The sequence below is a fragment of the Kogia breviceps genome, chromosome 19, assembly GCF_026419965.1.
Source record: "Kogia breviceps isolate mKogBre1 chromosome 19, mKogBre1 haplotype 1, whole genome shotgun sequence".
In the NCBI taxonomy this organism is placed as follows: Eukaryota; Metazoa; Chordata; class Mammalia; order Artiodactyla; family Physeteridae; genus Kogia; species Kogia breviceps.
The window spans coordinates 4,072,815-4,100,212 of NC_081328.1; the positions used below are offsets into that span (position 1 = coordinate 4,072,815).

Here is a 27,398-nt window from a genome sequence, read left to right on the forward strand (position 1 = left end):
GCCCAAAACCCAGTCCAGGAGCCAGTCGTGGAAAGGAAAGGTGGTGTTACTTCGGGGGCCGGCAGCCGGAGGGCGGGGCGGAGGGCGGACGCCTGTCCCGAGGCTGGGTCCCCTCGCCAACAGTTGGGGGCAAGAGGCTTTTATAGGCGGAGGGAGGGGGCTGCCTGCAGAGACGGCGCAGGCAGCTCTGACGGGCAGCTAGAGATTGGGCGTCGGTGGTCTGACCAGCGGCATCTCGATGGTTGCAGGTACAGCTAATCTTCAGTTCCAGGGTTGGCTCGTTCCCACTTCCTTGAGGCTGGTTCTCACGATCGTGGCATCTCATGTCATGGCTACAGCCTGCTCGTTATGTGGTTAATGTCCTCCAGCCGCTGGGGTTTCAGGATCCACAGCTCCCAGGATACGGCTCAGAATATTACCTATATAGCCCTTGGGAAGGTCCTTGACTTTGCTTACTGACTTAAACTATTATTATTTTGTTCTGTTTGACCTCTTTTCTTTGCTCCTGCATTTTCTTACTTTTCTGATTAAACTTATTCTTTGGCTAAAGTTTTTCCACGGGCCAAAAGGCTGGCTGAGGACATGGCGGGGAAGGACCATAGGTTCCTGGCTCCATTTCAAGGGCAGTGGCATTTTGTCCCAAGGGAGGCCCAGCCTCTGGGACTGTCAGTGGCCTATCAGCGCTGTGGTGTGTGTGTGGGGGGGGGCTGTGGGTCATCTTGCTACCCCACCATCAAACTACTCACTTGATTTAGGGCTTGAGTAGAAAAGAGGCTATTTGGCAGGTCTATCACGTTCCTACTCGGCCTTAACCTTTCCCCAGCAGTGGACAGACAACTGCTCAAGTAGCTCCAGGCCCACGGAGACCTAGTCCCGTGGGACTGATCAGACCCCAAATGAAATCCCTGGGACACTGAGGTGACACAGTGTCATGAATCAGATGGCAGTGGTGCCAGACAGCATCCCTCTTGGCACAAGTGCACCCCCCCACACACACAACAGGTACACACACACACACACACACACACACCCACACACACACGGGAGGACACAGATATGCCCCTGAGAAGCCAAGCTCACCTCTCCCACCAGAACCAGCCGCCTCTGTGCTTCCAGAGAATCCGGCTTCGCCGGCTCACAACTTGCACATCAGCCTCCTCCCCACCTGAGCGTCCTCAGCAGGAGGCCCCAAGCGAGCAGGTGTGTGGACGTCCCAGGAACAGACCCGGGGATCTCTGATCTCCTCTGGACCCGAGTTATCTGGACAGAATGCGGTTCTCCCGACGGCTGGAAATTCTGTCCACCAGGCGTCACTTTCTCAAGAGCAGTGCTTGGGGGTGTTCCTTGTAGAAACTGTCGTGCTGACACTTTGTTAAAATCCAGATTTCCCAAGTTCTTGGCTTGATTTTTCTGGCGAGATTGGAAAGGTTCCGAGTAGCACGTGGTCACCCTGCTGGCAGTTAAAAAATCAGAAGCACTATAAACAAAAAGGTAAACAAAAAGGAAATGAGAAATGACACAGGCCACAAACATTTCTAATCTCAGCTCCATAAAATCTCATCATGATTATATTCCCCTCTGGTCTTGCAAGAGGAAAGCAAGGCCACCACCTTCTTCAGGTACCTCATGCTAGTGTTTAATTACCTGCAAAGCCAAAAAGACTCATTTAGCTAATTCAAGTCTATCGATGCAATATGAAGTCTTTGCCCTCTGGGTGAGTTCTCTTGTTAATAAATCAGGGTAAAATAGACATTAACATAATATTTACCATCTTAACCATTCTTACTTGTCCAGGTCAACAGTGGTAAGTACATTTACGGTGCTGAGCAGTCACTCTCCAGAAGTCTTTTCATCTCGAAAAACGAAAACTCTGTCCCCATCAAATATGAACTCCTCATCCCCCCACCCCCAGGCCCTGGCGATCACTATCTTACTTTCTGTCTCTGTGAATTCGACTCCTCTAGAGACCTCGTACAAGTGGAGTCACACAATCTGTGTCCTTCTGTGTCTGGCTTATTTCACTCAGCATAGAGTCTTCAAGGTTCATCCACGTTGCAGCAGGCGTCAGAATTCTGTTCCATTTTTAAGGCTGAATAATATTCCACTGCATGGATAGATCACATTTTGCCTGCCCATTCAGCCCTCTATGGATATTTGTGTTGCTTCTACTTCTTGGCTATGGTCAATTCTCCTTTTGTTCTTTGGGGACAAAGAACGGAACAAATGTGTGGGACACACCTGGTAATAATCCTTCATTTGCTTGTAAAACCCCCTTTTCTCCTTGTCATCTTCAGGAGAAAACAAATAAGCGTCTCTAATTTTTCTTTATTATTCTAGTTTCTACCCATTTCTCCTCCCCTATACTTACTATAAATGTCTCCCAATACTGTTTGCCTGGAAATTAAGGCGTCCTAGGACCTCCCCTTCCCGTCATTCAATGGAATTTCTCACCCTCTGCCCCAGCTCGTCCTGTCTTTAGACAAACCTCAAATGTCTTCTCACTGCGTACACCTTTCCGCCCCCCTCGCATGCCTGGTGTTTCTGCACAGCTCTCATCCTACTGGGGTGGCTCTTCATTGCCCATCCCAGGCCGAGCCACTGCACAGAGCAGAGTCACAGTACATGCCTCACTCTGGTAAGGAAGGAAGGTTTCTAAGTTTGCCTAAAGTACATGTGCATTTTGTTTTATGTGATAAAGGAGCTCTTTTCTGAACATTAAAATTCAAATTGCTCTTTTCAAGAAAATGAATGTAGAATTTAAAAGGGAGATTTTGCTCCTTAAAGAATTCTGTTGCGAATCCTTTTACCAAACAACTGCGCTCTACAACGTAAGCCTCGTTGAGGATTTATTTACACTTGCACGTCTTTGTTTTTGAAGAAAGTAGATTGCAGAGAGTTCATAGTTAACCCCGACTCCCGATCCGAGTGGGGATGCTAAACCCGTCAGCTTTCCTCATCCTGTAGATGACAGTAATTGATGTGTTTTTCCTCTGAAATCCTATTTTAGCTGTTTCCTCTTCAAACTCCTCCTATTTTGGATAGCTCTTTCTCCTACCCTATTGAGATAATTTAAAATATGGTTTCTTTTTTTAGAGATATTGGTAATATTTCCTCTGGGATGGCACATTATGCAGCTTTACTCTCTGCTGAAAGGCTACAGGGGAGTGTGTGCTTTTCCCCAGGGCCAGAGGGCAGGAAGGCTGAGATTACCAGGAGCTCCCACGTGAAGTGTGTTATCTCCTTATTTTACTGCCCGAAATATGAGGTCGAGTGGTTAAAAGTCAGAGATGATAGGGAAGGAAGCAAGAATGCTGACTTAAAAAAAAAAAATCACCAAATACTCCTTCTTATAGTTTCAGTGATGCTTGATGTTTGCTTTTACAGTCCAAAACTTTTTTCACACTTTTGAGCCAATTTTCTTCACTGAGATAGTCCAAAAGTTTCTGGATAGATCTCCTGGCTCATCTTATAAAAGTGTAACTAAGTTTCCAAAGTAGGTTGGTCTAGCCCATTTCTCAATTCCATGAAGGGAATATATATATATAGTGCGTATGTGTATGTATATACAGTGGTGAAATCTGTGAATTCATGTCACACAGTGGCTCCAGCATTGCGTCGGCAGTAAAGACAGTCTGTCTCCCTTGTGTCAACACTGACCTCCCTGGTCTTCGCTTTATCCTACCCAGACCTTCAGGCATTTTTAAGAAATGGGGAATGGGCACACATTAAAAGGTCTTTTGGAGGGAGGAGCTTCAAGATGACAGAAGAGTAAGACGTGGAGATCACCTCCCTCCCCACAGACATGTCAGAAATACATCTACAGGTGGAACTGCTCCTACAGAACACCTACCGAACGCTGGCAGAAGACCTCAGACCTACCAAAAGGCAAGAAACTCCCCACGTACCTGGGTAGGGGAAAAGAAAAAAGAAAAAACAGAGACAAAAGAATAGGGACGGGACCTGCTCCTCTGGGAGGGAGCTGTGAAGGAGGAAAAGTTTCCACACACTAGGAAGCCCCTTCACTGGTGGAGATGGGGGGTCGTGGGGGTGGGGGGAAGCTTTGGAGCCACAGAGGAGAACGCAGCCACAGGGTGCGGAGGGCAAAGCGGAGAGATTCCCGCACAGAGGATCGGTGCCGACCGGCACTCACCAGCCCAAGAGGCTTGTCTGCTCACCCGCCGGGATGGGCGGGGCTGAGAGCTGAGGCTCGGGCTTCGGTCGGATCCCAGGGAGAGGACTGGGGTTGGCGGCGTGAACACAGCCTGAAGGGGCTAGCGTGCCACGGCTGGCCGGGAGGGAGTCCAGGAAAAAGTCTGGACCTGCTGAAGAGGTAAGAGACCTTTTCTTCCCTCTTTGCTTCCTGGGGCATGAGGAGAGGGGATTAAGCGCGCCGCTTAAAGGAGCTCCAGAGACGGGCGCGAGCCGCGGCGATTAGCGTGGACCTCAGAGACGGGCCTGAGATGCTAAGGCTGCTGCTGCCGCCCCCAAGAAGCCTGTGTGCGAGCACAGGTCACTCTCCACACCTCCCCTCCCGGGAGCCTGTGCAGCCCGCCTCTGCCAGGGTCCCGGGATCCAGGGACAACTTCTCCGGGAGAACGCACGGCGCGCCTCAGGCTGCTGCAACGTCACGCTGGCCTCTGCCGCCACAGGCTCACCCCGCACCCGTGCCACTCCCTCCCCATGCCCTGAGGGAGCCAGAGACTCTGAATCAGCTGCTCCTTTAACCCCATCCTGTCTCAGCGAAGAGCAGATGCCCTCGGTGACCTACACGCAGAGACGGGGCCAAGTCCAAAGCTGAACCCTGGGAGCTGTGCGAACAAAGACAGGGGAGGTCTCTCCCAGCAGCCTCAGGAGCAGCGGATTAAAGCTCCACAATCAGCTTGAAGTGCCCTGCATCTGGGGAATACCTGAATAGACAGGGAATCATCCCAAGTTGAGGAGGTGGACTTCAGGAGCAAGATATATTATTATTTTCTCCCTTTTCTCTTTTTGTGAGTGTGTATGCGTGTGCTGCTATGTGAGATTTTGTCTGTAATTTGCTTTCACCATTTGTCCTAGGATTCTCTCTGACCCGTTTTTTTAATTTAAAAAATTTTTCTTCTATAATTATTTTTTATTTTAATAACTTTATTTTATTCTACTTTATCTTCTTCCTTTCTTCCTCCCTTCCTTCCTTCTCTTTCTTTCCTTTCTATTTTTTCTCCCTTTTATTCTGAGCCATGTGGATTAAAGGCTCTTGGCATTCCAGCCAGGTGTCAAGGCTGTGTCTCTGAGGTGGGAGAACCAACTTCAGGACACTGGTCCACAAGAGACCTCCCAGCTCCACGCAATATCAAACGGCGAAAATCTCCCAGAGATCTCCATCTCAACACCAAGACTCAGCTTCACTCAACGACCAGAGAGCTACAGCGCTAGACACCCTATGCCCAGCAACTAGCAAGACAGGACCACAGACCCACCCATTAGCAGAGAGGCTGCCTAAAATCATAATAAGGCTACAGACACCCCAAAACACACCACGAGACGTGGACCTGCCCACCAGAAAGACAAGATCCAGCCTCATCCACCAGAACACAGGCACTAGTCCCCTCAACCAGGAAACCTACTCAACCCACTGAACCAACCTTAGCCACTGGGGACAGTCACCAAAAACAACGGGAGCGACGAACCTGCAGCCTGCAGAAAGGAGACCCCAAACACAGTAAGATAAGCAAAATGAGAAGACAGAAAGACACACAGCCGATGAAGGAGCAAGGTAAAAACCCACCAGACCTAACAAATGAAGAGGAAATAGGCAGTCTACCTGAAAAAGAATTCAGAATAATGATAGTAAAGATGATACAAAATCTTGGAAATAGAATAGACAAAATGCAAGAAATATTTAACAAGAACCTAAAAGAAATAAAGAGGAAGCAAGCAACAATGAGCAACACAATAAATGAAATTTAAAATACTCTACATGGGATCAATAGCAGAATAACTGAGGCAGAAGAACGGATAAGTGACCTGGAAGATAAAATAGTGGAAATAACGACTGCAGAGCAGAATAAAGAAAAAAGAACTGAGGACAGTCTCAGAGACCTCTGGGACAACATTAAACACACCAATATTCGAATTATAGGGGTCCCAGAAGAAGAAGAGAAAAAGAAAGGGACTGAGAAAATATTTGAAGAGATTATAGTTGAAAACTTCCCTAATATAGGAAAGGAAATAATCAAGTCCAGGAAGCACAGAGAGTCCCTTACAGGATAAATCCAAGGAGAAACACGCCGACACATAGTAATCAAACTATCAAAAATTAAATACAAAGAAAACATATTAAAAGCAGCAAGGGAAAAACAACAAATAACACACAAGGGAATCCCCATAAGATTAACAGCTGATCTTTCAGCAGAAACTCTGCAAGCCAGAAGGGAGCGGCAGGACATATTTAAAGTGATGAAGGAGAAAAACCTAGAACCAAGATTACTCTACCCAGCAAGGATCTCATTCAGATGTGATGGAGAAATTAAAACCTTTACAGACAAGCAAAAGCTGAGAGAGTTCAGCACCACCAAACCAGCTTTACAACAAATGCTAAAGGAACTTCTCTAAGCAAGAAACACAAGAGAAGGAAAAGACCTACAAGAAGAAACTGTAAATGGTCATAGGAACATACATATCAATAATTACCTTAAATGTAAATGGATTAAATGCTCCCACCAAAAGACACAGACTGGCTGAATGGATATAAAAACAAGACTCATATATATGCTGTCTACAAGAGACCACTTCAGACCTAGGGACACATACAGACTGAAAGTGAGGGGATGGAAAAAAGATATTCCATGCAAATGGATATCAGAAGAAAAGCTGGAGTAGCAATTCTCATATCAGACAAAATAGACATTAAAATAAAGACTGTTTACAAGAGATAAAGAAGGACACTAAATAATGATCAAGGGATCGATTCATGAAGAAAATATAACAGTTGTAAATATTTATGCACCCAACATAGGAGCACCTCAATACATAAGGCAAATACTAACAGCCATAAAAGGGGAAATCGACAGTAACACAATCATAGTAGGGGACTTTAACACCACACTTTCACCAATAGACAGATCATCCAAAATGAAAATAAATAAGGAAACACAAGTTTTAAATGATACATTAAACAAGATGGACTTAATTGATATTTATAGGACATTGCATCCAAAAACAACAGAATACACATTTTTCTCAAGTGCTCATGGAAGATTCTCCAGGATAGATCATATCTTGGGTCACAAATCTAGCCTTGGTAAATTTAAGAAAATTGAAATCGTATCAAGTATCGTTTCCAACAACAACGCTATGAGACTAGATATCAATTACAGGAAAAGATCTGTAAAAAATACAAACACATGGAGGCTAAACAATACACTACTTAATAACGAAGTGATCACTGAAGAAATCAAGAGGAAATCAAAAAATACTTAGAAACAAATGACAATGGAGACACGACGACCCAAAATCTATGGGATGCAGCAAAAGCAGTTCTAAAAGGGAAGTTTATAGCAATACAATCATACCTGAAGAAACAGGAAACATCTCGAATAAACAACTTAACAACCTTGCACCTAAAGCAATTAGAGAAGGAAGAGCAAAGAAAACCCCAAATTTAGCAAAAGGAAAGAAATCATAAAGATCAGATCAGAAATAAATGAAAAAGAAATGAAGGAAATGATAGCAAAGATCAATAAAACTAAAAGCTGGTTCTTTGAGAAGATAAACAAAATTGATAAACCATTAGCCAGATTCATCCAAAAAAAAAGGGAGAAGACTCAAATCAATAGTATTAGAAATGAAAAAGGAGAAGTAACAACTGACACTGCAGAAATACAAAGGATCCTGAGAGATTACTACAAGCAACTGTATGCCAATAAAATGGACAACCTGGAAGAAATGGACAAATTCTTAGAAATGCACAAGCTGCCGAGACTGAACCAAGAAGAAATAGAAAATATGAACAGACCAATCACAAGCACTGAAATTGAAACTGTTATTAAAAATCTTCCAACAAACAAAAGCCCAGGACCAGATGGCTTCACAGGTGAATTCGATCAAGCATTTAGAGAAGAGGTAACACCTATCCTTCTCAAACTCTTCCAAAAGATAGCAGAGGGAGGAACACTCCCAAACTCACTCTATGAGGCCACCATCACCCTGATACCAAAACCAGACAAAGACATCACAAAGAAAGAAAACTACAGGCCAATATCACTGATGAACGTAGATGCAAAAATCCTCAACAAAATACTAGCAAACAGAATCCAACAGCACATTAAAGAGATCATACACCATGATCAAGTGGGGTTTATTCCAGAAATGCAAGAATTCTTCAGTATATGCAAATCAATCAACATGATACACCAGATCAACAAACTGAAGGAGAAAAACCATATGATCATCTCAGTAGGCATAGAGGGAACGTTCCTCAACGTAATAAAGGCCACATATGACAAACCCACAGCCAACATCGTCCTCAATGGTGAAAAACTGAAACCATTTCCACTAAGGAACAAGACAAGGTTGCCCACTCTCACCACTCTTATTCAACATAGTTTTGGAAGTTCTAGCCACAGCAATCAGAGAAGAAAAAGAAATAAAAGGAATCCAGATTGGAAAAGAAGAAGTATAGCTGTCACTGTTTAAAGATGACATGATACTATACGTAGAGAATCCTAAGGATGCTACCAGAAAACTACTAATGCTAATCAATGAATTTGGTAAAGTAGCAGGATGCAAAATTAATGCACAGAAATCTCTGGCATTCTTATACACTAATGATGAAAAATCTGAGAGTGAAATTAAGAAAACACTCCCATTTACCACTGAAACAAAAAGAATAAAATATCTAGGAATAAAGCTACCTAAGGAGACAAAACACCTGTATGCAGGAAATTATAAGACACTGATGAAAGAAATTAAAGATGATACAAACAGATGGAGAGATAGACCATGTTCTTGGATTGGAAGAATCAACATTGTGAAAATGACTCTACTACCAAAGTAATCTACAGATTCAATGCAATCCCTATCAAACTACCACTGGCATTTTTTACAAAACTAGAACAAAAAAATCTTAAAATTTGTATGGAGACACAAAAGACCCTGAATGGCCAAAGCAATCTTGAGAATGAAAAATGGAGCTGGAGGAATCAGGCTCCCTGACTTCAGACTATACTACAAAGCTACAGTAATAAAGACAAACAATATGGTACTGGCACAAAAACAGAAATATAGATCAGTGGAACGGGATAGAAAGCCCAGAGATAAACCCACACACATATGGTCACCTTATCTTTGATAAAGGAGGCAAGAATATACAGTGGAGAAAAGACAGCCTCTTCAATACGTGGTGCTGGGAAAACTGGACAGGTACATGTAAAAGTATCAAATTAGAACACTCCCTAACACCATACACAAAATAAACTCAAAATGGGTTAAAGACCTACATGTAAGTCCAGACACTATCAAACTCTTAGAGGAAAACATAGGCAGAACACTCTATGACATAAATCACAGCAAGATCCTTTTTGACCCACCTCCTAGAGAAATGGAAGTAAAAACAAAAATAAACAAATGGGCCCTAATGAAACTTAAAAGCTTTTGCACAGCAAAGAATACCATAAACAAGACCCAAAGACAACCCTCAGAATGGGAGAAAATAGTTGCAAAAGAAGCAACTGACAAGGGATTTATCTCCAAAATTTATAAGCAACTCATGCAGCTCAATAACAAAAAAACAACCCAATCCAAAAATGGGCAGAAGACCTAAACAGACATTTCTCCAAAGAAGATACACAGATTGCCAACAGACACCTGAAAGAATGCTCAACATCATTAATCATTAGAGAAATGCAAATCAAAACTACAATGAGATATCATCTCACACCGGTCAGAATGGCCATCATCAAAAAAATCAGGAAACAATAAATGCTGGAGAGCGTGTGGAGAAAAGGGAACACTTGCACTGCTGGTGGGAATGTAAACTGACACAGCCACTATGGAGAACAGTATGGAGGTTCCTTAAAAAACTACAAATAGAACTACCATACGACCCAGCAATCCCACTACGGGGCATATACCCTGAGAAAACCATAATCCAAAAAGAGTCATGTACCAAAATGTTCATTGCAGCTCTATTTACAATAGCCAGGAAATGGAAGCAACCTAAGTGTCCATCAACAGATGAATAGATAAAGAAGAAAGAAATGAAACTGAGTTATTTGTAGTGAGGTGGATGGACCTGGAGTCTGTCATACAGAGTGAAGTAAGTCCAGAAGGAGAAAAACAAATACCATATGCTAACACATATATATGGAATCTAAGAAAAAACAAATGTCATGAAGAGCCTAGGGGTAGGACAGGAATAAAACACAGACCTACTAGAGCATGGACTTGAGGATATGGGGAGAGGGAAGGGTAAGCTGTGATGAAGTGAGAGAGTGGCATGGACATATATACACTACCAAACGTAGGGTAGATAGCTACTGGGAAGCAGCCGCATGGCACAGGGAGATCAGCTCGGTGCTTTGTGACCACCTAGAGGGTTGGGGTAGAGAGGGTGGGAGGGAGGGAGACGCAAGGGGGAAGAGATATGCGAACATGTATACGTATAACTGATTCACTTTGTTATAAAGCAGAAATTAACACACCATTGTAAAGCAATTATACTCCAATAAAGATGTTAAAAAAAAAGTTCTTTTGAAAAAGGAATTGCAGATTTTTAAAACAGCAAAGAAAAAAGCAACAGAAATGAGATATCTAATTATCATTTCCCCGTCCCCCAAAAAGTAAAGAAAACCTGATTGAAATATCAAAGAAGGCAAACGTGTGAGAAAACCTGCGTCATTAAACTAACACAGCACCAGTGGCTTATGGCCACAACTGTTGAGGCATCTGTGCCAGGTGTAATGCACAGGGGCACCAGATTGTTTATGAACCAGTTGATATGATGTCTGAGATCAACTTCAAAGTAATTGCCAAAACTGACACAAGATGAGGCAGATTGTTACAAAAAACAATAACCACAGAAGAAACTGAAAAGATACTTGAAGATTCTAATCCCTTTCTTACCCTCTACCCCAAAAGTACCAGTATTAGGTGGCTTTGTAGGTGACCCATCAAATTTTGAAGGAATAGAAAATTATTTTGCTATTGAAACTTCTCTAGGATATAGAAAAATATGAAACATTTCTCAACTCATTTGTGGAATAATTCACGTTCTCACAATTGATTAAGCTATTGATCAAAAGAAAAACTACAGGAACATCTCATTAATGAATATGGATGAGAAATCCAAAGCAAAATAATGATGAATCAAGTCTAGGACTATATCGAGAGAGTAATATACCATGATCAAGTAGGGTTTACACCAGGAATAAAAGTGAATCTAATATTAGGGTATTTATCAGTTTGGATCAGTGGATCAAAGGACAAAATACGTTTTGTCATTGCAATAAATCTCCCCAATACATTTATCTAATATTGATTTGAACAATGTCTATTACTTATAAAACTTGGGAATTAGCAAGATGGTGCCTTAAAATTAGAATATATGCATGTGTATTTCATATATATAATAAATAGTGGCTTTAATGGCAGTACTTTTGGAAGAATAAATAGGTTTTATCTCTCCTGCTCACAGTTTTGGACTGGCTTCGAGACCCATCACTTCTCAGTAGGAACGCACACTTCAAATAGGTAGCAATCTCTGCTCCATCAAGATTCCAACAGGATTTTTTTTTTTCCACATGACAAAGTGATTCTAACATTCACCTGGAAGAATAAACAGACAAGAATCATTAAGAACGTTCTGAACAAGAGTCAGAATTTACTTTGATGTACATGAAAATATACCGTAATGTGATAATTGGGCCAATGGAAAGAGGAAGCAAGATATTTAGACTATTGGAAGGATGGCATTTCAAATTATTAGATAAAAGGTGGATTATTTCATGTCTTGTTTGTTACAGGAAAATTCAGGAATTACAAGGAGAAGTATTTTGTGTACTATGCAATGGTATTATGTTGACTGTAATTGCTTTGTTTGTTAGAAAACTACAGGAAGGGCTCAGGGTATTCTAACACCATCCCATAGTCATATAATTGTGTTTACTACACTATCCTAATTCACCTAAAGAACTGGATCAAGGTTATTTTCTTACAGCCTTGTGGGTTGATAATTATAAAAAATAAAAATTACACAGCACTTACTCTATGCCAGCCACTTTTCTAAGCTGTTGAGGTATATTAATACGCTTAATCGTCACAACAACCGTAGGAGATCGGTAGCGTTATTACTTCCCATTAAGTACATCCGCGAGGAACCAGGGGTGCACAGCCTTGCGTCCGGGCGACCTCTCCGCGATCACGGTCACACATCTAGTAAGGGGAGCAGTTGGTACCTCAACTCCGGCTCCGGGTCTAGAAGAGCCCCCCACCCCCCCGGGAAGGCGCGCGGTTTTCAGGCTCTAACGTGCCTCTCTGCTCCGCCCAGGGACCTGATGCCGAGGACCCTGGAGGGGCAGATCACCATGGAGAAGACGCCCAGCTACTTCGTGACGCGCGAGGCGCCCGCGCGCATCTCGGCCATGTCCAAGGACACCAAGCTCCTGGTGGTGGTGCGGGACCCGGTGACCAGGGCCGTGTCGGACTACACGCAGACGCTGTCCAAGCGGCCCGACATCCCCAGCTTCGAGAGCCTGGCCTTCAGGAACCGGACGGCGGGCCTCGTGGACCGCGCGTGGAGCGCCATCCAGATCGGCCTGTACGCCGAGCACCTGCAGCGCTGGCTGCGCCACTTCCCCGCCCGCCAGCTGCTCTTCGTGAGCGGCGAGCGGCTGGTGCGCGACCCGGCCGGCGAGCTGGGCCGCGTGCAGGACTTCCTGGGCCTCAAGCGCATCATCTCCGACAAGCACTTCTACTTCAACCAGACCAAGGGCTTCCCCTGCCTCAAGAAGGCCGAGGGCAGCGGCCGCCCTCACTGCCTGGGCAAGACCAAGGGCAGGCCCCACCCCGAGATCGACGGCCGCGTCCTGCGGCGGCTGCGCGACTTCTACCGGCCCTTCAACCGCAAGTTCTACCAGATGACGGGCCACGACTTCGGCTGGGACGGATAACCTTCTAATTTAAAAAGAAAAAAAAATATCAGAAGATAATATATTTTTTTACCAATTGGTAGAGAAGAGGCAGTTTACTATTTGCACTGCTGATGTGTTTCAGTGTTTTTTCCCCATGAATGTTAAAGAGATCGTTCTCGCCTCCGCCCTCACCATCGTGTACACTGCACGCGCAGACATTTGGAGAAACAGAAAAGGAACCCTGCAGGCATCTAAATTCTCTCCATTTTTCATTTTCACTTCATGTTTTATATGCACAGTTATGAAGTATGAGCGTCAGCTGCCATTAAAACTTTTAAGAAAATCCTGAGGGTATAGCTCACGCTCTCTCTCTTTTTTTAACAAAGCCCGGATAGCTTTTCTCCTGTGCCACTTTTTCTTAACCCCTTTCCCAGTTAGTGATTCTGTACGTTTGCACATCACCTCCCAGTTACCACAGTGCTTTCAAACACGGTATCTTTGTGGACCCTTATACTCAGATGTGATATGATAACATAAGACATGGAGATTATTACCCCCGTTTTACAGATAAGGAAACTGAGTCTCAGGGAGCTTCAGCCATGTGTCCTAAGGTCAGATGGTGGACTCTGGACAAAACCTCATCTTCCCCTTGTTCCCTATTTTGTGCCACTTTTTCCAGTGCGAATGGGAAAGGCACAGACAGCCTTTAGAAATGGTTAGCTAGTTTGGGGACCAAAAGAGAGGGTTTCCTGTTGCTTTCTAAGTTCCAGGCTAGCGAGGCACTCAGACACCTCACACAGTTGTACTCAAGGAAACCACTCTGTCTTGGACACAACATCTTTTAAGAGCCCATCGTGGGTTGTTAAAGCACCCTGAGACATGGAAATCTTGACTCAATAGAAGTTGAGAGAAATTACTGGATTCTCGTATGGAGAACAAGATGGCCGGTCACACTAGGAGCAGGACAAGGTGTGGCGGGAGGAGAATTTACCTATTCTTGTTTTGACTGTGTTTTCCTTTTTTGCTTAAAGAAAAACCCACTTCAGTAAGAGCTTACAAATATGAATCTCATTTTATAAACCTCTTTTTTAACAAAGAAAATCTGCCTCTCTTTGTAATATCTTATTTCTAAACTTGCAGCTAGTACTAAAAAAAGGTCAATCAGCATCTCATTTCCAAGGCCCCAATTTTTCATGAGTGGAGGGAGGGCTGTCACTTTGTCACTTTAGTTTTCCCATTTTCTCTTTGTACCAGTTATAAGCTAATATTCATTAATATTTGGAAAATACTCTAAGAAATGCAGATATGGGTAAAGTGGTGATTTTTCCTCTTCTCCCATCTGTTTCTGCCTGTTCCCCATTTAAATAGCTCAAATAAATCAATAGTTTATTAAGAGTATTCCTTTCCTCTCTGAGTGGGCATTAATGAGATTAGCATTAATGGGGAATTAAATTGGTTTAGAGAAGAGCACATATGCACAAACTATATAAAACATCCATAATTACTCTGTCAGCAACATTTTTATTACAGGTTTAAACCCAAGAGGAAAATGTCTCCAATCTCATGGAAATTTTCCATATCTGCTAAAATGTAAAGGACCAGACACTCCAGTATTCTAAAACAATATTCTTCACCAGTGTTGTCAATCAAAAGAAACTAAAGTTGTTTTAAAATATGCAGTTTTACTGTGCATTTGACATAGATGCTGCATCAGGTGAAGTAAATATTTCTTGAGAAGTCTAACGGGATTAAAATGAAGGAAAAAAATTTAAGTTTCTAGATATTCTATCGCTGCTCTAAATCTCTGGATTTATTCTCTTTTACGGGGGTTAAGTGAACCCCCAATCCAGGTCCCCTTTCCCAGCCGATAGCCTTCCCTTCTACGCCCTCAATTTCCCGATGCTACAGCCTGTTTTTTTGTTCTACTTGAATCATCACTACCAGCAACAAGAAACGCATTTTAAACTCTTTTCGTCTTTTCTCTTAACTCATGTTTGTGCCTCTGATTCCCTATTAAGCATGTGCTGGACCTTCTGCGAAGGTGGCTCGCACAAGGACACAAGTGCATCTAACAACTGTATTCAGCAACCTTCATATTTTTGTGCTAAGAAATAATAAAAGAACAGAATTGAGTGCAAAGAACCTCTTCTTGCATGTAGATTTTTTGTTTGGTCATATGATTTTTAAAATGAATGACTACAGAGCATTCCAGGAAAACCTTCTAACTTCTAAGATTTCGTAAGAGTGGGAGAGGTTTTAGATCCCAGCCAAGTGTATAAAGATCTTGGGTCAGTGTACCCCAGAGCATGAATTTTCCATTTCTGCCTTTATGTGGTACTTCCTCTTGTTGTACACGGACTTGGCCTCGGATTTCTTTCGTCCATTGAGCTACATCGGATCATAGGCGCTGCTCGTGATCCGAACGTTGTAATCACCCCTCCTCCAAGCTCGCCCCCCTCAGAGAACAACCAGAGGTCTACACCTTCGTTCTGAATCGTTTGCTTTTGCGGCCACGCCTAGAGTGTACAAATTCTTCCAGTAACTAAGAAATGTTAAGGGAAATTAACTGTCCTATTAACTACAGATTAATAAGCTTCTAGAGAATGGATATTTATTGCTCCAGAAGTATGAATCCTGCTCGCATTTTCTTATTTTCAAAGGTCCTCAAAGTCAGAGTAAACTTGAATGGTGATGTGGATTAAATCCCCATTTGGCACTGGAATCCTTTCTTTAGCTGGTTATGCAGGGGTTTAAAACACTGATGTGTCTCTAAATTAACTCTTGATTTTACAGTTGTAAAGAGGATACGTTTCTTCTAAACACCTTCATCCTGTTCTGTCAGCTGAGACCTGCCACATCTGTTGCCCATGAAGATAAGCAACATTTAATATGTGAATAAATACATGTGTCTATAAAGCGACAGTAGCTTATATTAATGTAGCACATTACCCTAAGTACATCTTTTCCCCTTAAACCAACACCTACTCTCCACTTACCTTCCACCGTGCAGATGAAAAAACTAACACTTAAGACAGTAGCTCTCAACGAAAAACAATTTTTCATTCCAAGTGATGTCTGGAGATATTTTGGAGTCCTAAGTATGGTGGATTATATATAGATGCCATCTAATAATGTACATGAGAGCCTTCATAACAAAGTATTATCACACCCCAAATGTGTGATAATTCTTTGTTATCACACATAGATATCAGCACCTCAGTGGTGCTGAGGTTTCCAGTTAAAGAAGAAGTACACCAGTTACAGCTAGTCTGTGTCCAAACCAGGTCTAAGAACCAGACTTTAATTAAGGTTTGGCTAGTAATTCTTTCACTCACCACTCTAGGTTTTCTCTTGAAAACCTTTCCTTCTCTAACGCTGTAAGTGGCTCCACTATGGTTACTAGATCAGTGTTTAAGGGTGTGCTTTGCCAAGGGAAGTACTAAAGAGAGGCATCGCTGAGCTGGGTTTTTTACAGCGGAGATATAGGGGCAGCTTGCAGCAAATGGATCACTGCATCTCTGGGAAGTGGAATCAGTCAGCTGATTCCAGTTCAAGTCTTGCAGCTTCAGTTTGCCTCCACGAGAGTGCCGTGACAGTATTTCTTGTCACCTGACACAACCAAGTGTCGAGAAATAGAAGTAAATGGCTGGACTTCTGTAAACCAGCTCAATCCAGATAGATGTGCTATGGTTTACAATTGGCCCTGAGTGGCTGAATAATAGCAAAGGAAGGTGAAGTCTCACTGCCACATTTTTTAGAAACCCTAGTTCTTTGCACGGGCCCACCACAGGCTCAGGGAGGAGAAAATCGTATGGTTCCCCAAATTAAGAGACTATGGCTCAGAGTCCAGTGAAAGTCTTAGTGTCGAAATAAAATAGCCACCTGTTCTCCTATTGCGTCCTGTAGTCACTGAGGAAGAACGGGACTGTAAAAACCCGAACATCGAGAAACATCAGTGCTACTGTAGAATTTATGGTCTGAAATATCTTCATCGATGTGAAAACAGATTTGCATTCAGAGTCTCAATTATATGGGTGAAAAGCATGGATAGGGAAAGTACAGACCTGTCTGTCACAGCATGAAATTTTGGAATGGCAGGTCTTTCGTTTAAAGCTTAAAAAAATGAATTTTGGAAAATTACAAGGCAGTGCAACCTCAAATACAGAGTAATAAAATAAGCGATTTTCGTTAAGTCAGGAGGAAATAAAACTGAAAATAGAAATTGCTTCTAATATATGAATCCGTTGTGGGACATTCAGGATATTTAGTATGTTCCAGGCTGTAACCCTAATTATCTAGTTAAATTTCCAACAGTTGGTTGTGTTCTTTTAATAGCTATAGGGGCTCAACATCTTAATTCTCCTCTAATTTTACTGTCAAAATAAAAATAACAATAAAGAGGGGTCATACATTCTGTTGTGAGTCCTTTTCCTCCCCCAATTCCTGGGTCTGATATTTTAGGTGTAGTCGAAGGATCACATATGATGAGAAACGGCATCCTTTGTTAGCTCTGCCTGGCTGGTACGTGATGAGGTCAGATTGGCGCTAACTGGGGATAATCCCTCAGGGACATTCAGGTTACTGTCTGGTCTAGACCTTGTCCAACTAGGTATGGTCCACGTACCCAAAGTCACTTTATAGTAATCATACAAGTGTTTACCATCCTTGGGGGCTTGTTTTCATCACAAAGAGAAGTGAGGTGCCTTTTCCCCTCCGACCTCCTAGATCCCTGCTTCCTTGACTTTCCAAGTTACTTCTGCCCCCTCACCCTGCCTGTGTGCACGGTTCCCTTGTGTCCTTATGGGCTTAACCCTACTGGTCTGAGTTCTGCCCTCTCATCAGAAGCACCATCCTTGATGGGGTCCACTTCACACTCCAGATCCCTGGGGAAAACCTTGTGGCCCACTCGGAGCTTTAGCTCTAGGGAAAGTAGTCTCTCCATCCGATGCAGACACCCGGACGGACGCAGGTCAGATGAGTGTCATTTTCCCAGAGAATATCTACATTAGGAAACAGGGCCCGCAGGAAGATGGGTGAAACAGAGGTGACAGTTGTGGGCACGTTTTGGACTGGAGCTGGAGCTGTTCTTGGAGGGACGCTTCACAGGTTCCCTGACCTGAAGAACCAGGGTCAGCAACTTGGCATTCCACTCCGGAAAGGTTGTCTGCCTCTGGTCTGGGCAGTGGCTTTTTCCCCCACCTGTTTTCCCACAAAGCCTTATCTAAGCTCAGATTTCTTTATTGCAAGCCTGCAACAGCTGGTCAACTAGGGAACAGTAAGAAGCAAGACAATTCTGCAGTCATTTCAGTGCAGTTTTTCAGAGGGAACAGGAGTTCCTGATGAGTTACTATCAACCGATACCTTTAGAGCAAAACATAGTTCTTCTTTCAGACCACGTGATCTCACCCCTTAGACCCCAGATCACTTGTTCTCTGTCGTGAAAAGTCCAAGTAAATATTCTAGAAGAATAATAACTGACTTTTATATAGAAGGAGTCAAAGCACTTTTATACCGTATTTAGGCCTGAACAGTTTTTTTTTTTCCTTTCTTTCTTTCTAAATTTAAAAAAAGAAAGTTTAGGCTATTACAGCTCTTCAGCATTTCCAGCGAACTCCACATTTCCCCTCAACTGAATAACCTACAAATATCTTTTCACTCCTTTTTTCCCACCCTTCTTACTTCCATATCATCTTTCTTCTAGGTGACCTTTACCCTGCAATACTTTCTTGTATCAAAATCTTTATGCCAAAACTCATCTTGCATCTTTAATTTTTTTGGATTCTTGCCTTTCTTTTCAATGAGACTCTTAAGTTGTTACTTTTCCCTTTTTGTAACCATCTGGCCCCAGGACGATACCTTATTTTTATTTCCAGACTTAGCCTTGATTCTACCTTCTTTGATCTTCTTTACCTTTCCTTAGAGTGTACCTTTTCATTTTAGGAAAAGCTCTCTTTAGAGAAAAATCCCCTTCCCACTAGCGCCTGAGCATCTGGAGTCGAGAACTTTCTTGGGGACGTAGCTTTCTGATCCCTTCTTACCCGCTGAGATGCAAAAGCACCAAATGGCACTGGCTCCCAACTGTGAAATGGTTCTGTACTGAACACGTTTAGCTCTTCTTGCATCTCTAGCTGTAAATAATGAGCTCCTTTTCAGACTCTGTGGCCTCTGCTATCTGATGAGGCCGTGAGTAAAAAGTTCTGTATGAACGGAACGATAAACTCCGCTAGCCTGAGCCAAATACAGTGAAGACACGGAAAAACTGGAGGCAGATCCCTTTTGACCACCATCATCCTGTGTCCTAAGTTAAGCTGCAAATCTCCTGTGTGATAACAATGCCCAGAGTCTGTTTCCCTCGTCAGTCCTTCGATGTGTGTCTCTAGCTCTCTCACCAGTCTGTTCCCTGCTTGTTCAGGCCCATTTATTCCTATGACATTTTCATTACTTAACTGACTCTAGCTCCAGTTTCTCTAGCCTGATCGTCATTCTTTTTACTGTCCTCTCCTTTATTTCTGCTCTGGCCACTGTGATGTCTGCTATGTGTCTAGAACTGTGCTGAGTCTGCCGTTTCCTGACCCTTCCCTAAGGAGCCCTTCTCACTTCCTACATTACTTAAATTTTTTTTCTCCACTCACTGTTTGAGGCTAGGGATAGAGCCGTACTGATAAATAATATGATTATATAGTCATTAGATTTATCTCACACTTCAAAGTTAAATATGCCTTGAAAAGAATCCATGACCTGTCCAATCCATCCATTTTCTTAACCCTAGCTTCCTTTAAAAAAGCAAAAAAAAAAAAAAAAAAGATGTTTTATTTCATCATCTTTTTCTGTGCCTTAATGATGAAACCCCATGTCCTGTGGATTATTTTGTGAACGGTCTTGATTTGACCAGAAATGATGAAGTCCTGCATGAATCATTCAGTACCACTAAACCTCAATTTTCTCATTTATTTTTAAAAATGCACAGGATAAACTGTACTGTCAAGCTCAGTCCAACTGAAATGTCTGGAAACATTTTATGGTTGGAGCTGTCACAATTATTTTTCTTCTGTCTCTTAAAATGCTTATCATTAAATCAATTGCTTTACCTATTTCCCATAGGCCACTAAAAACTGTGACCAAAATTTGCTTTTTATTAATAAGAATCAGTGCTAGCTGGTCACCAAACCTTTCCTTCCTCCATCACTTAGCTGCATTTGTCAATGTCGGAGGCGTGACGACTGCCCTTGAATTGTGTGTTTCTTCCTATTTTCTCTGCAATCCTGGCATTCTCACTCCTTGACTGTAAGGCCATTATCTTTTCTGGATTCTGAACAAAAAAACTTCTGTTTAAAAAAAGGTCCTAAATTACCAATGGCATTTTTTACGGAACTAGAACAAAAATTCTTAAAATTTGTATGGAGACACAAAAGACACCCAATAGCCAAAGCAATCTTGAGGGGAAAAAACAGAGCTGGAGGAATCAGACTCCCTGACTTCAGACTATACTACAAAGCTACAGTAATCAAGACAGTATGGTACTGGCACAAAAACAGCAATATAGATCAATGGAACAGGATAGAAAGCCCAGAGATAAACCCACGCACCTATGGTCAACTAATCTATGACAAAGGCGGCAAGGATATTCAATGGAGAAAAGATAGTCTCTTCAATAAGTGGTGCTGGGAAAACTGGGCAGCTACATGTAAAAGAATGAAATTAGAACACTCCCTAACACCATACACAAAAATAAACTCAAAATCGATTAGAGACCTAAATGTAAGACAGGACACTATAAAACTCTTAGAGAAAACATAGGAAGAACACTCTTTGACATAAATCACAGCAAGATCTTTTTTGATCCACCTCCTAGAGTAATGGAAATAAAAACAAAAATAAACAAATGGGACCTAGTGAAACTTCAAAGCTTTTGCACCGCAAAGGAAACCATAAACGAGACAAAAAGACAACCCTCAGAATGGGAGAAAATATTTGGAAACGAATCAACAGACAGAGGATTAATCTCCAAAATATATAAACAGCTCATGCAACTCAATAGTAAAACAAACAACCCAATCCAAAAATGGGCAGAAGACCTAAATAGACATTCCTCCAAAGAAGACATACAGATGGCCAAGAAGCACATGAAAAGCTGCTCAACATCACTAATTATTAGAGAAATGCAAATCAAAACTACAGTGAGGTATCACCTCATACAGCTTAGAATGGTCATCATCAGAAAGTCTACAAACAATAAATGCTGGCGAGGGTGTGGAGAAAAGGGAACCCTCTTGCACTGTTGGTGGGAATGTAAATTGGTGCAGCCACTATGGAGAACAGTATGGAGGTTCCTTAAAAAACTAAAAATAGAATTACCATATGACCCAACAATCCCACTACTGGGCATATACCCAGAGAAAACCATAATTCAAAAAGGGTCATGTACCACAATGTTCATTGCAGAACTATTTACAATAGCCAGGTTATGGAAGCAACCTAAGTGCCCATCGACAGACGAATGGATAAAGAAGATGTGGCACATATATACAATGGAATATTACTCAGCCATAAAAAGGAACGATATTGGGCCATTTGTTGAGATGAGGATGGATCTAGAGACTGTCATACAGAGTGAAGTAAGTGAGAAAGAGAAAAACAAATATCGTATATTAACGCACATATGTGGAACCTAGAAAAATGGTTCAGATGAACTGGTTTGCAGGGCAGAAAGTGAGACACAGATATAGAGAACAAACGTCTGGACACCAAGGGGGTAAAGCTGTGTGTGTGTGGGGGGATGAACTGGGCGATTGGTATTGACATGTAGACACTGATGTGTAGTAAATTGATGACTAATAAGAATCTGCTGTATAAAAAAAAAATTAAATTAAAAAATTTAAAAAAAAGGTCCTTCATAACAGTTTCTACTTTGGGGCTATATTCATCCATCCATTTGGGGTCTTTAATTTACAGACTGCCTCCACCTTGAACAGTGAAATACAGCTAGAGAGAAACTCATTCATGCTTGTGTTATAACCATATCCTTCATCATCACTTTGATCTGGTCCAGACAGACCATGTTTTTCCTTTGACGTATGCTATTTTCCGTGGATTGTTTATACTCTGGCTTTTCCCACCTCCTGCACCATTCATTCCCTGCTTGCAAAGGAAGAAGATGAACCTCACTCTGTGAATCCTTTACTACTGAGAAAATGCACCACTGATAACCATTTGGAAATGGGGACCACACATCTTGCCTCTTGATCAACCATACAAATGCCTTCTGCGTCTAGGGTTTGCCCAAAGATTATCCTCAGGGACCAGAAAAGGTACTACCCATTGCCTTCTGTCTGAGGTCCTCATAATCAAATCCAGTTGGCATGGATTTGTGGGAATTTACTTAGTTTCCAAGGGATCTTTTGAACTCTCTTTTTTTTAACAGGGTCCTTAAAAAAACTTTTTTCTGGTAAAATACACATAAAATCTACCATCTTAACCATGAAGTGTATAATCCGGTGGCATTAAATACATTCACAATGTTGTCCTGTGACAGTCACCACCACCCATCTCTAAAACGTCCTCCGCCCAAACAGAAACTCTGTACCCATTAAACAATAACTCCCCATCCCCTTCCCCAGCCCAGGTAGTCTCTATCCTAGTTTCTGTCTCCGTAAATTTGACTCCCCTATACGTACCTCATGGTAGAATCATGTAATATCTGTCCTTTTGTGTCTGGGCTGCCTCACTTATAATGTCTCTAAGGATCACCCACATTGTGGTGACCCTTTCTTTTTAAGGGGGCACGGGTTCGATCCCTGCTCAGGGAACTAAGATCCCATATGCCATGGGGTGAGGCCAAAAAAAAAAAAAAAAAACTTTAACCTTAAAAATTGGAAAAATCCCATTTTAAATGTATTTATTAAATTGCATCACTGCGCCAGGTTTTCTATCTCTTTCTATGTAACATAAAATATGTATGTTTTCTGTGACAAAGGTTTAAAGAGTTTAAAACATCTGTCTTCACGTATTTTGCTGGACACTTTCTGTTCCGTGTTATTTCTGTTTAAAAAAAAATTTTTTGTTTGTGTTTTATATTGTATGTAATAAATGGCACCCGTTTCGTACGATACAGGGTCTGTCGCTGTCATTCACTGGTGCTTCTTTATAGGACATTCCTTATTATTTTACACGGAGATTCAAGTAAAGTAATTCTGATTGGAGGCCAGTAGCTGGTGAAACTCTTCTTTGAATCTCCAGCCTCACCACCGTGGACCGTCCCTCAGGCTATAACGGCATTTGACCCAAACCTCCCGGGATGGCTGGGATTGTTGCCGGTGGTGTGAAGGCACGAGAAAACGCGATGCCACCACAGAGAAGCGTCTCAGGATGCGTAAGTTAATGAACTGATCTACTGTTTCAGGTCCCTATGGAAGGGTCAAGAGAGGTACAGTGGCACCGCTGTGGGCATGGTCTCAACCCGCCTCCCCTGCCTCATCCGCTCCCGCCTGTACCCACAGAAGACGCCATTCTTTCATCTTCGTGCTCTGACGTACTGAACCCCGATGCCCGAGAATCCTCCCCAGCCACGTGCTTTGGGAACCTCCTACACCAAGTGACGGAAGCCCCCGCATGTGATAACCCTATTTGCCCTCCCTGCTCTAGAATTCAGGGAATGAACTCTAGGAATAAAATGGAAAAGTGAGGCTTGGAAGGGAAGATGGACAAGATCCAGGGTCTCACATGGGAACTTACTCTTTTATAGTATGTTCAACTTAATCACATTTCAGCTTCCCAGACCTACAGCTGAAATACAGGTGCCCAGAAGATATCTGGGTTTCCAGAGGTCGCAGAGTCAGATGACCGTGTTTTCAATCTGCTTCACTCTCTCTCTTTTGTTAGCAGGGGTATTAATGACAGCAGATCTGCAGAACTGTTTTAAAGATTCAATAAAGTTGCGGGCGTCCGGTTCCGAGAGCAGGGCTTGGCCAGTGACAGGTACTTGATAAATGTGAGCTGTCACTGATATTAACGTCACTCGGGACCAGCAGTTCGCCTCCTGGGGAGGCCCGGGAGGCGCTCTGACCACCAACACGGCCCCTCGTGTGTGGGCTGGGAGGGGCTCCACCCCCGCCGCGGGGACAAGCCGTGTGGAGGAAGGGGCAAGATTGCTTCCCTCTAAGTTTCCCACTTCACGTCAGAGTGGATCCGGCTGCAGGGTCTACAGCGCTGTGTGAATCGCAATAAACTTCCCAAGGCAACCCGATCCGGCCGCTCACTGCGCTTCCCCTTCACTTTTACTTCACCTCCCAAAGACCTTCACAGGAAACGTGCTTTTAAAGTGTTGGAGGAATTGGTCAGCAGGGAGCTCTTTAGTTACAGAACTCAGGTGAAGTAACCAGGGCGGGAAGTACATCTGTTCCGCAGCACCGGCTGCCCCGGTGGGTACGCACCTCTCCAACTCAGGGGAACTCTGCACACACCGCATCCCGTATAACCGCCGTCTGCCCCAATAAATCCCGCACCTACTGCGAGTTAAAACCAGCGGCGTCCCGGGACGGAACGCTTGATTCATTAGCCACTGATGAGGCTAGGAATCCAAAGACCTGTCTTCTCTTTCCCGCTTCACTACATTCAAGAGCAATGAAGAAAAGCTACGTTGCAGCACGTGCTTGGCAGTACACGCCGTGTCAGTGGGTGACGCTGCAGCCTCGAAGCACAAAGGGGTCAGACGTACTATCACATCTCCAGCACGAAGCTAACTAACGAAGGTCAGCGGCACAGGCTTTTCTGCCTGTCTGTGTCTCTCTTTTACTGTCTAAAGATAAAAAAGCACGGATGGACACACTGACCTCCTGTCAACAGAGCAATGGAAGTCGGACCCAGCTGGCCTTCCGGGACCTTCTTCTTGCACAGTGGATCATGCTTTATAGTTGAGATTCTTCAAGGAAAGTTGCTCTTCAACCTGACGTAGGGCTCAGGGGCCAGGAGTCTGCCAACAGGCATGAGAGCCCTCCCAGATTTATGACGTGTTCTGAGATTTCAACTTCCATTCCAGGCCTGGTGGGTACATCAATTCCTTCTCCCTGTGCCTTTGGGTGATGCATTGTAGCATTCTGAAGGGCCGTAATAGGGAAGGTGGGGTGACATTAAAGAATTCGGCAAATCACAGGGTCTTTTTTTGCCTGTGCTCCAAGCAAAAAACGTGAAAGGAATGAAAAAAGAAACACCTCAATGAAATCAGTGATTCCAATGACTGTCACTGAAAAATGTTCCGCTTCAATCCTAATTATATCCACAACCCACACGACCTTTTCCATGAGAAACAGAAGATACATTAAATTTTATAGCTTTCTAACAACTTAGGATTTGAAAGACAGCCATGCAACTTGATCCTTTCCCAAGCCCCTGGACCCAAGTCCAGGAATTCAATAGGATTGGCCAGAGGCGTAAACAAACGCACAGGACTGTCAATTAAATGTTAAATGCCATGCAGAAAACCTCAGTTAACTTTCAATTTCATTTACTCGTGGAATTCAACAAGATCTTTGGAGTTAACCATGGTGGCTTCCCGAAGACCTAGACAAAGCCCCCAAGTGGTCAACCTCGTCCTTCTCTCTAGTGGTCACATCCTGATTTCCTTGACCTTCTAAGGAAACAGAGGAGAAGACCCCTTCGACCCCTCTTATTCTATTAACCATTTGGAGGTAAAGAGAAATCCTAGATGGACTCTCCATGAGAAAACAAGGGTTCTTGACTTTATTCTTGTGACTTCAAACTCTATCCATTGGCACGTGAATGAAATTTTATTTTCTTTGTAAGGAGTGGAAAGAAGAGAGCCTAGTACTTCTAGAAGTTGTTGGATGCCAGTAACAATTCCATACCTGATTCAGTCCTGGCTCTGACTTCCGGGTGTCAATTCGGACCTGGCTTTGTGGACTCTGTAATTTGCCTAATGCCACTGGAATGACTTTCAGACTCATCTCACCTTCCCCACCTACCCCGTTTCCGAGCGCACTGTGCCCCCAGCCACCGTCTCTTCAGCCCACCGGCTGCTGAAGCTGCCTGCTCTGCTTTTGTTCCTTGTGATTTACCTGGGAACCCAGTACAGAGAGCATGAGGCATTCACATTCAAGAACTGGGGCTTCAGATGTGGGGGGAAGGAATTAATACCACTGTGTTGTGTAGCATAGCTGGGCTCAGCTCAAGGCTAGGAGTGAGACACGCTTCCCGATGTCACTGCAAACCACCTGTGATGTGAGCGCAGACGGGTTTGATCCAACTCACAGAGCCAGAATGTAGAACAGAGCAAGCCCGAGCTCTGGCAAGCGGAAGGGTGAGTGTGTGCAGGGATTTAATGCGTGCCAAACTCACTGTGATGGGGGCACGATGAGGGTCAGGTGAGAGAAAGCAAAGAACCAAAGGAGATAAGACCCCGTGAAAAGAGCATCACCCAAAGGCGCTTGGGAAGAGATGAGGGCATCAAGGTTGTGAGGCGTGAGCTGCTTTGGCGGGGAAGGCTCTACTCCCTAACTCCCGGTCTATTTCAGAAGGCTGCTCTCCCCAGCCGGACATCGCTCACACAAACCCCGGAGTTCCCGGTGGATGGCGTGACTAATCCACCGTCCGTGGGCAGGACTGAGCACATCCTGCCCCAATGAGTAAATCGGGAAGTTGCATTTTTTCGCCATCTGTCTACACAATTGTAAACTCTTCAGAAATTCTATCTGTGGGGCAGGGGAGGGCGCGAGACGAGGACCCCTAGGCTCACTGCTACTGCTCCCTTCCCATTCTGTATCCACACACACGCACACCTGCCTCCCGCCCTCTTGTAAATTAACTATGCACATCTATGGATTTGGTTTTTAAAAAATATTGAGGAGATTATGTGAAGAACAGGGATTAGTTACTTTTTCCTTCAAAACACTTACTTTGGACCAAGGGGAAATTGAGGAAGAAGATACTCCTATTCTCATTCTCCCTATGACTGGAGAATGATGTTTTTTAAAAAACAAACAAAACATTTTTCCCATTTTATTGACAGGTAACTGACATATAACTCTATTAGTTTAAGGTATATAACAATGATTTGATAAATGTATATAATGCGAAATGATTGCCACAATAAGTCTAGTTAACATCCATCACCTTGAACTGTTACACATTTTTTCCTGTGATGAGAACTTTTAAGATCTACTCTTAGCAACTTTCCAATAGGCGAGACGGTATCGTTAGCCAGAGTCACCGCGTCATACATTACATCCCCAGGACTTATTTGTCTTAAAACTGGGAGAACGGCAGGTATGTTTGAAG

The 27,398-nt window shown here is 43.2% G+C and overlaps 1 protein-coding gene and 1 long non-coding RNA gene across 2 annotated transcripts in view; both read left to right on the forward strand.

Moving 5' to 3' along the window:
- The window catches only part of HS3ST3A1 (heparan sulfate-glucosamine 3-sulfotransferase 3A1), a 90,232-nt gene extending 74,981 nt beyond the window's left edge, over positions 1-15,251 (forward strand). The window contains exon 2 of the mRNA XM_059048524.2: positions 12,527-15,251. Coding sequence (XP_058904507.1) covers positions 12,527-13,148 — 622 coding nt within the window. The 3' untranslated portion in view covers positions 13,149-15,251. The remainder of the gene's footprint in view (positions 1-12,526) is intronic.
- Positions 1-27,398, forward strand: part of LOC131746817 (uncharacterized) — a 420,909-nt gene that overhangs the window by 387,546 nt on the left and 5,965 nt on the right. The gene's annotated exons all lie outside the window — the stretch shown is intronic.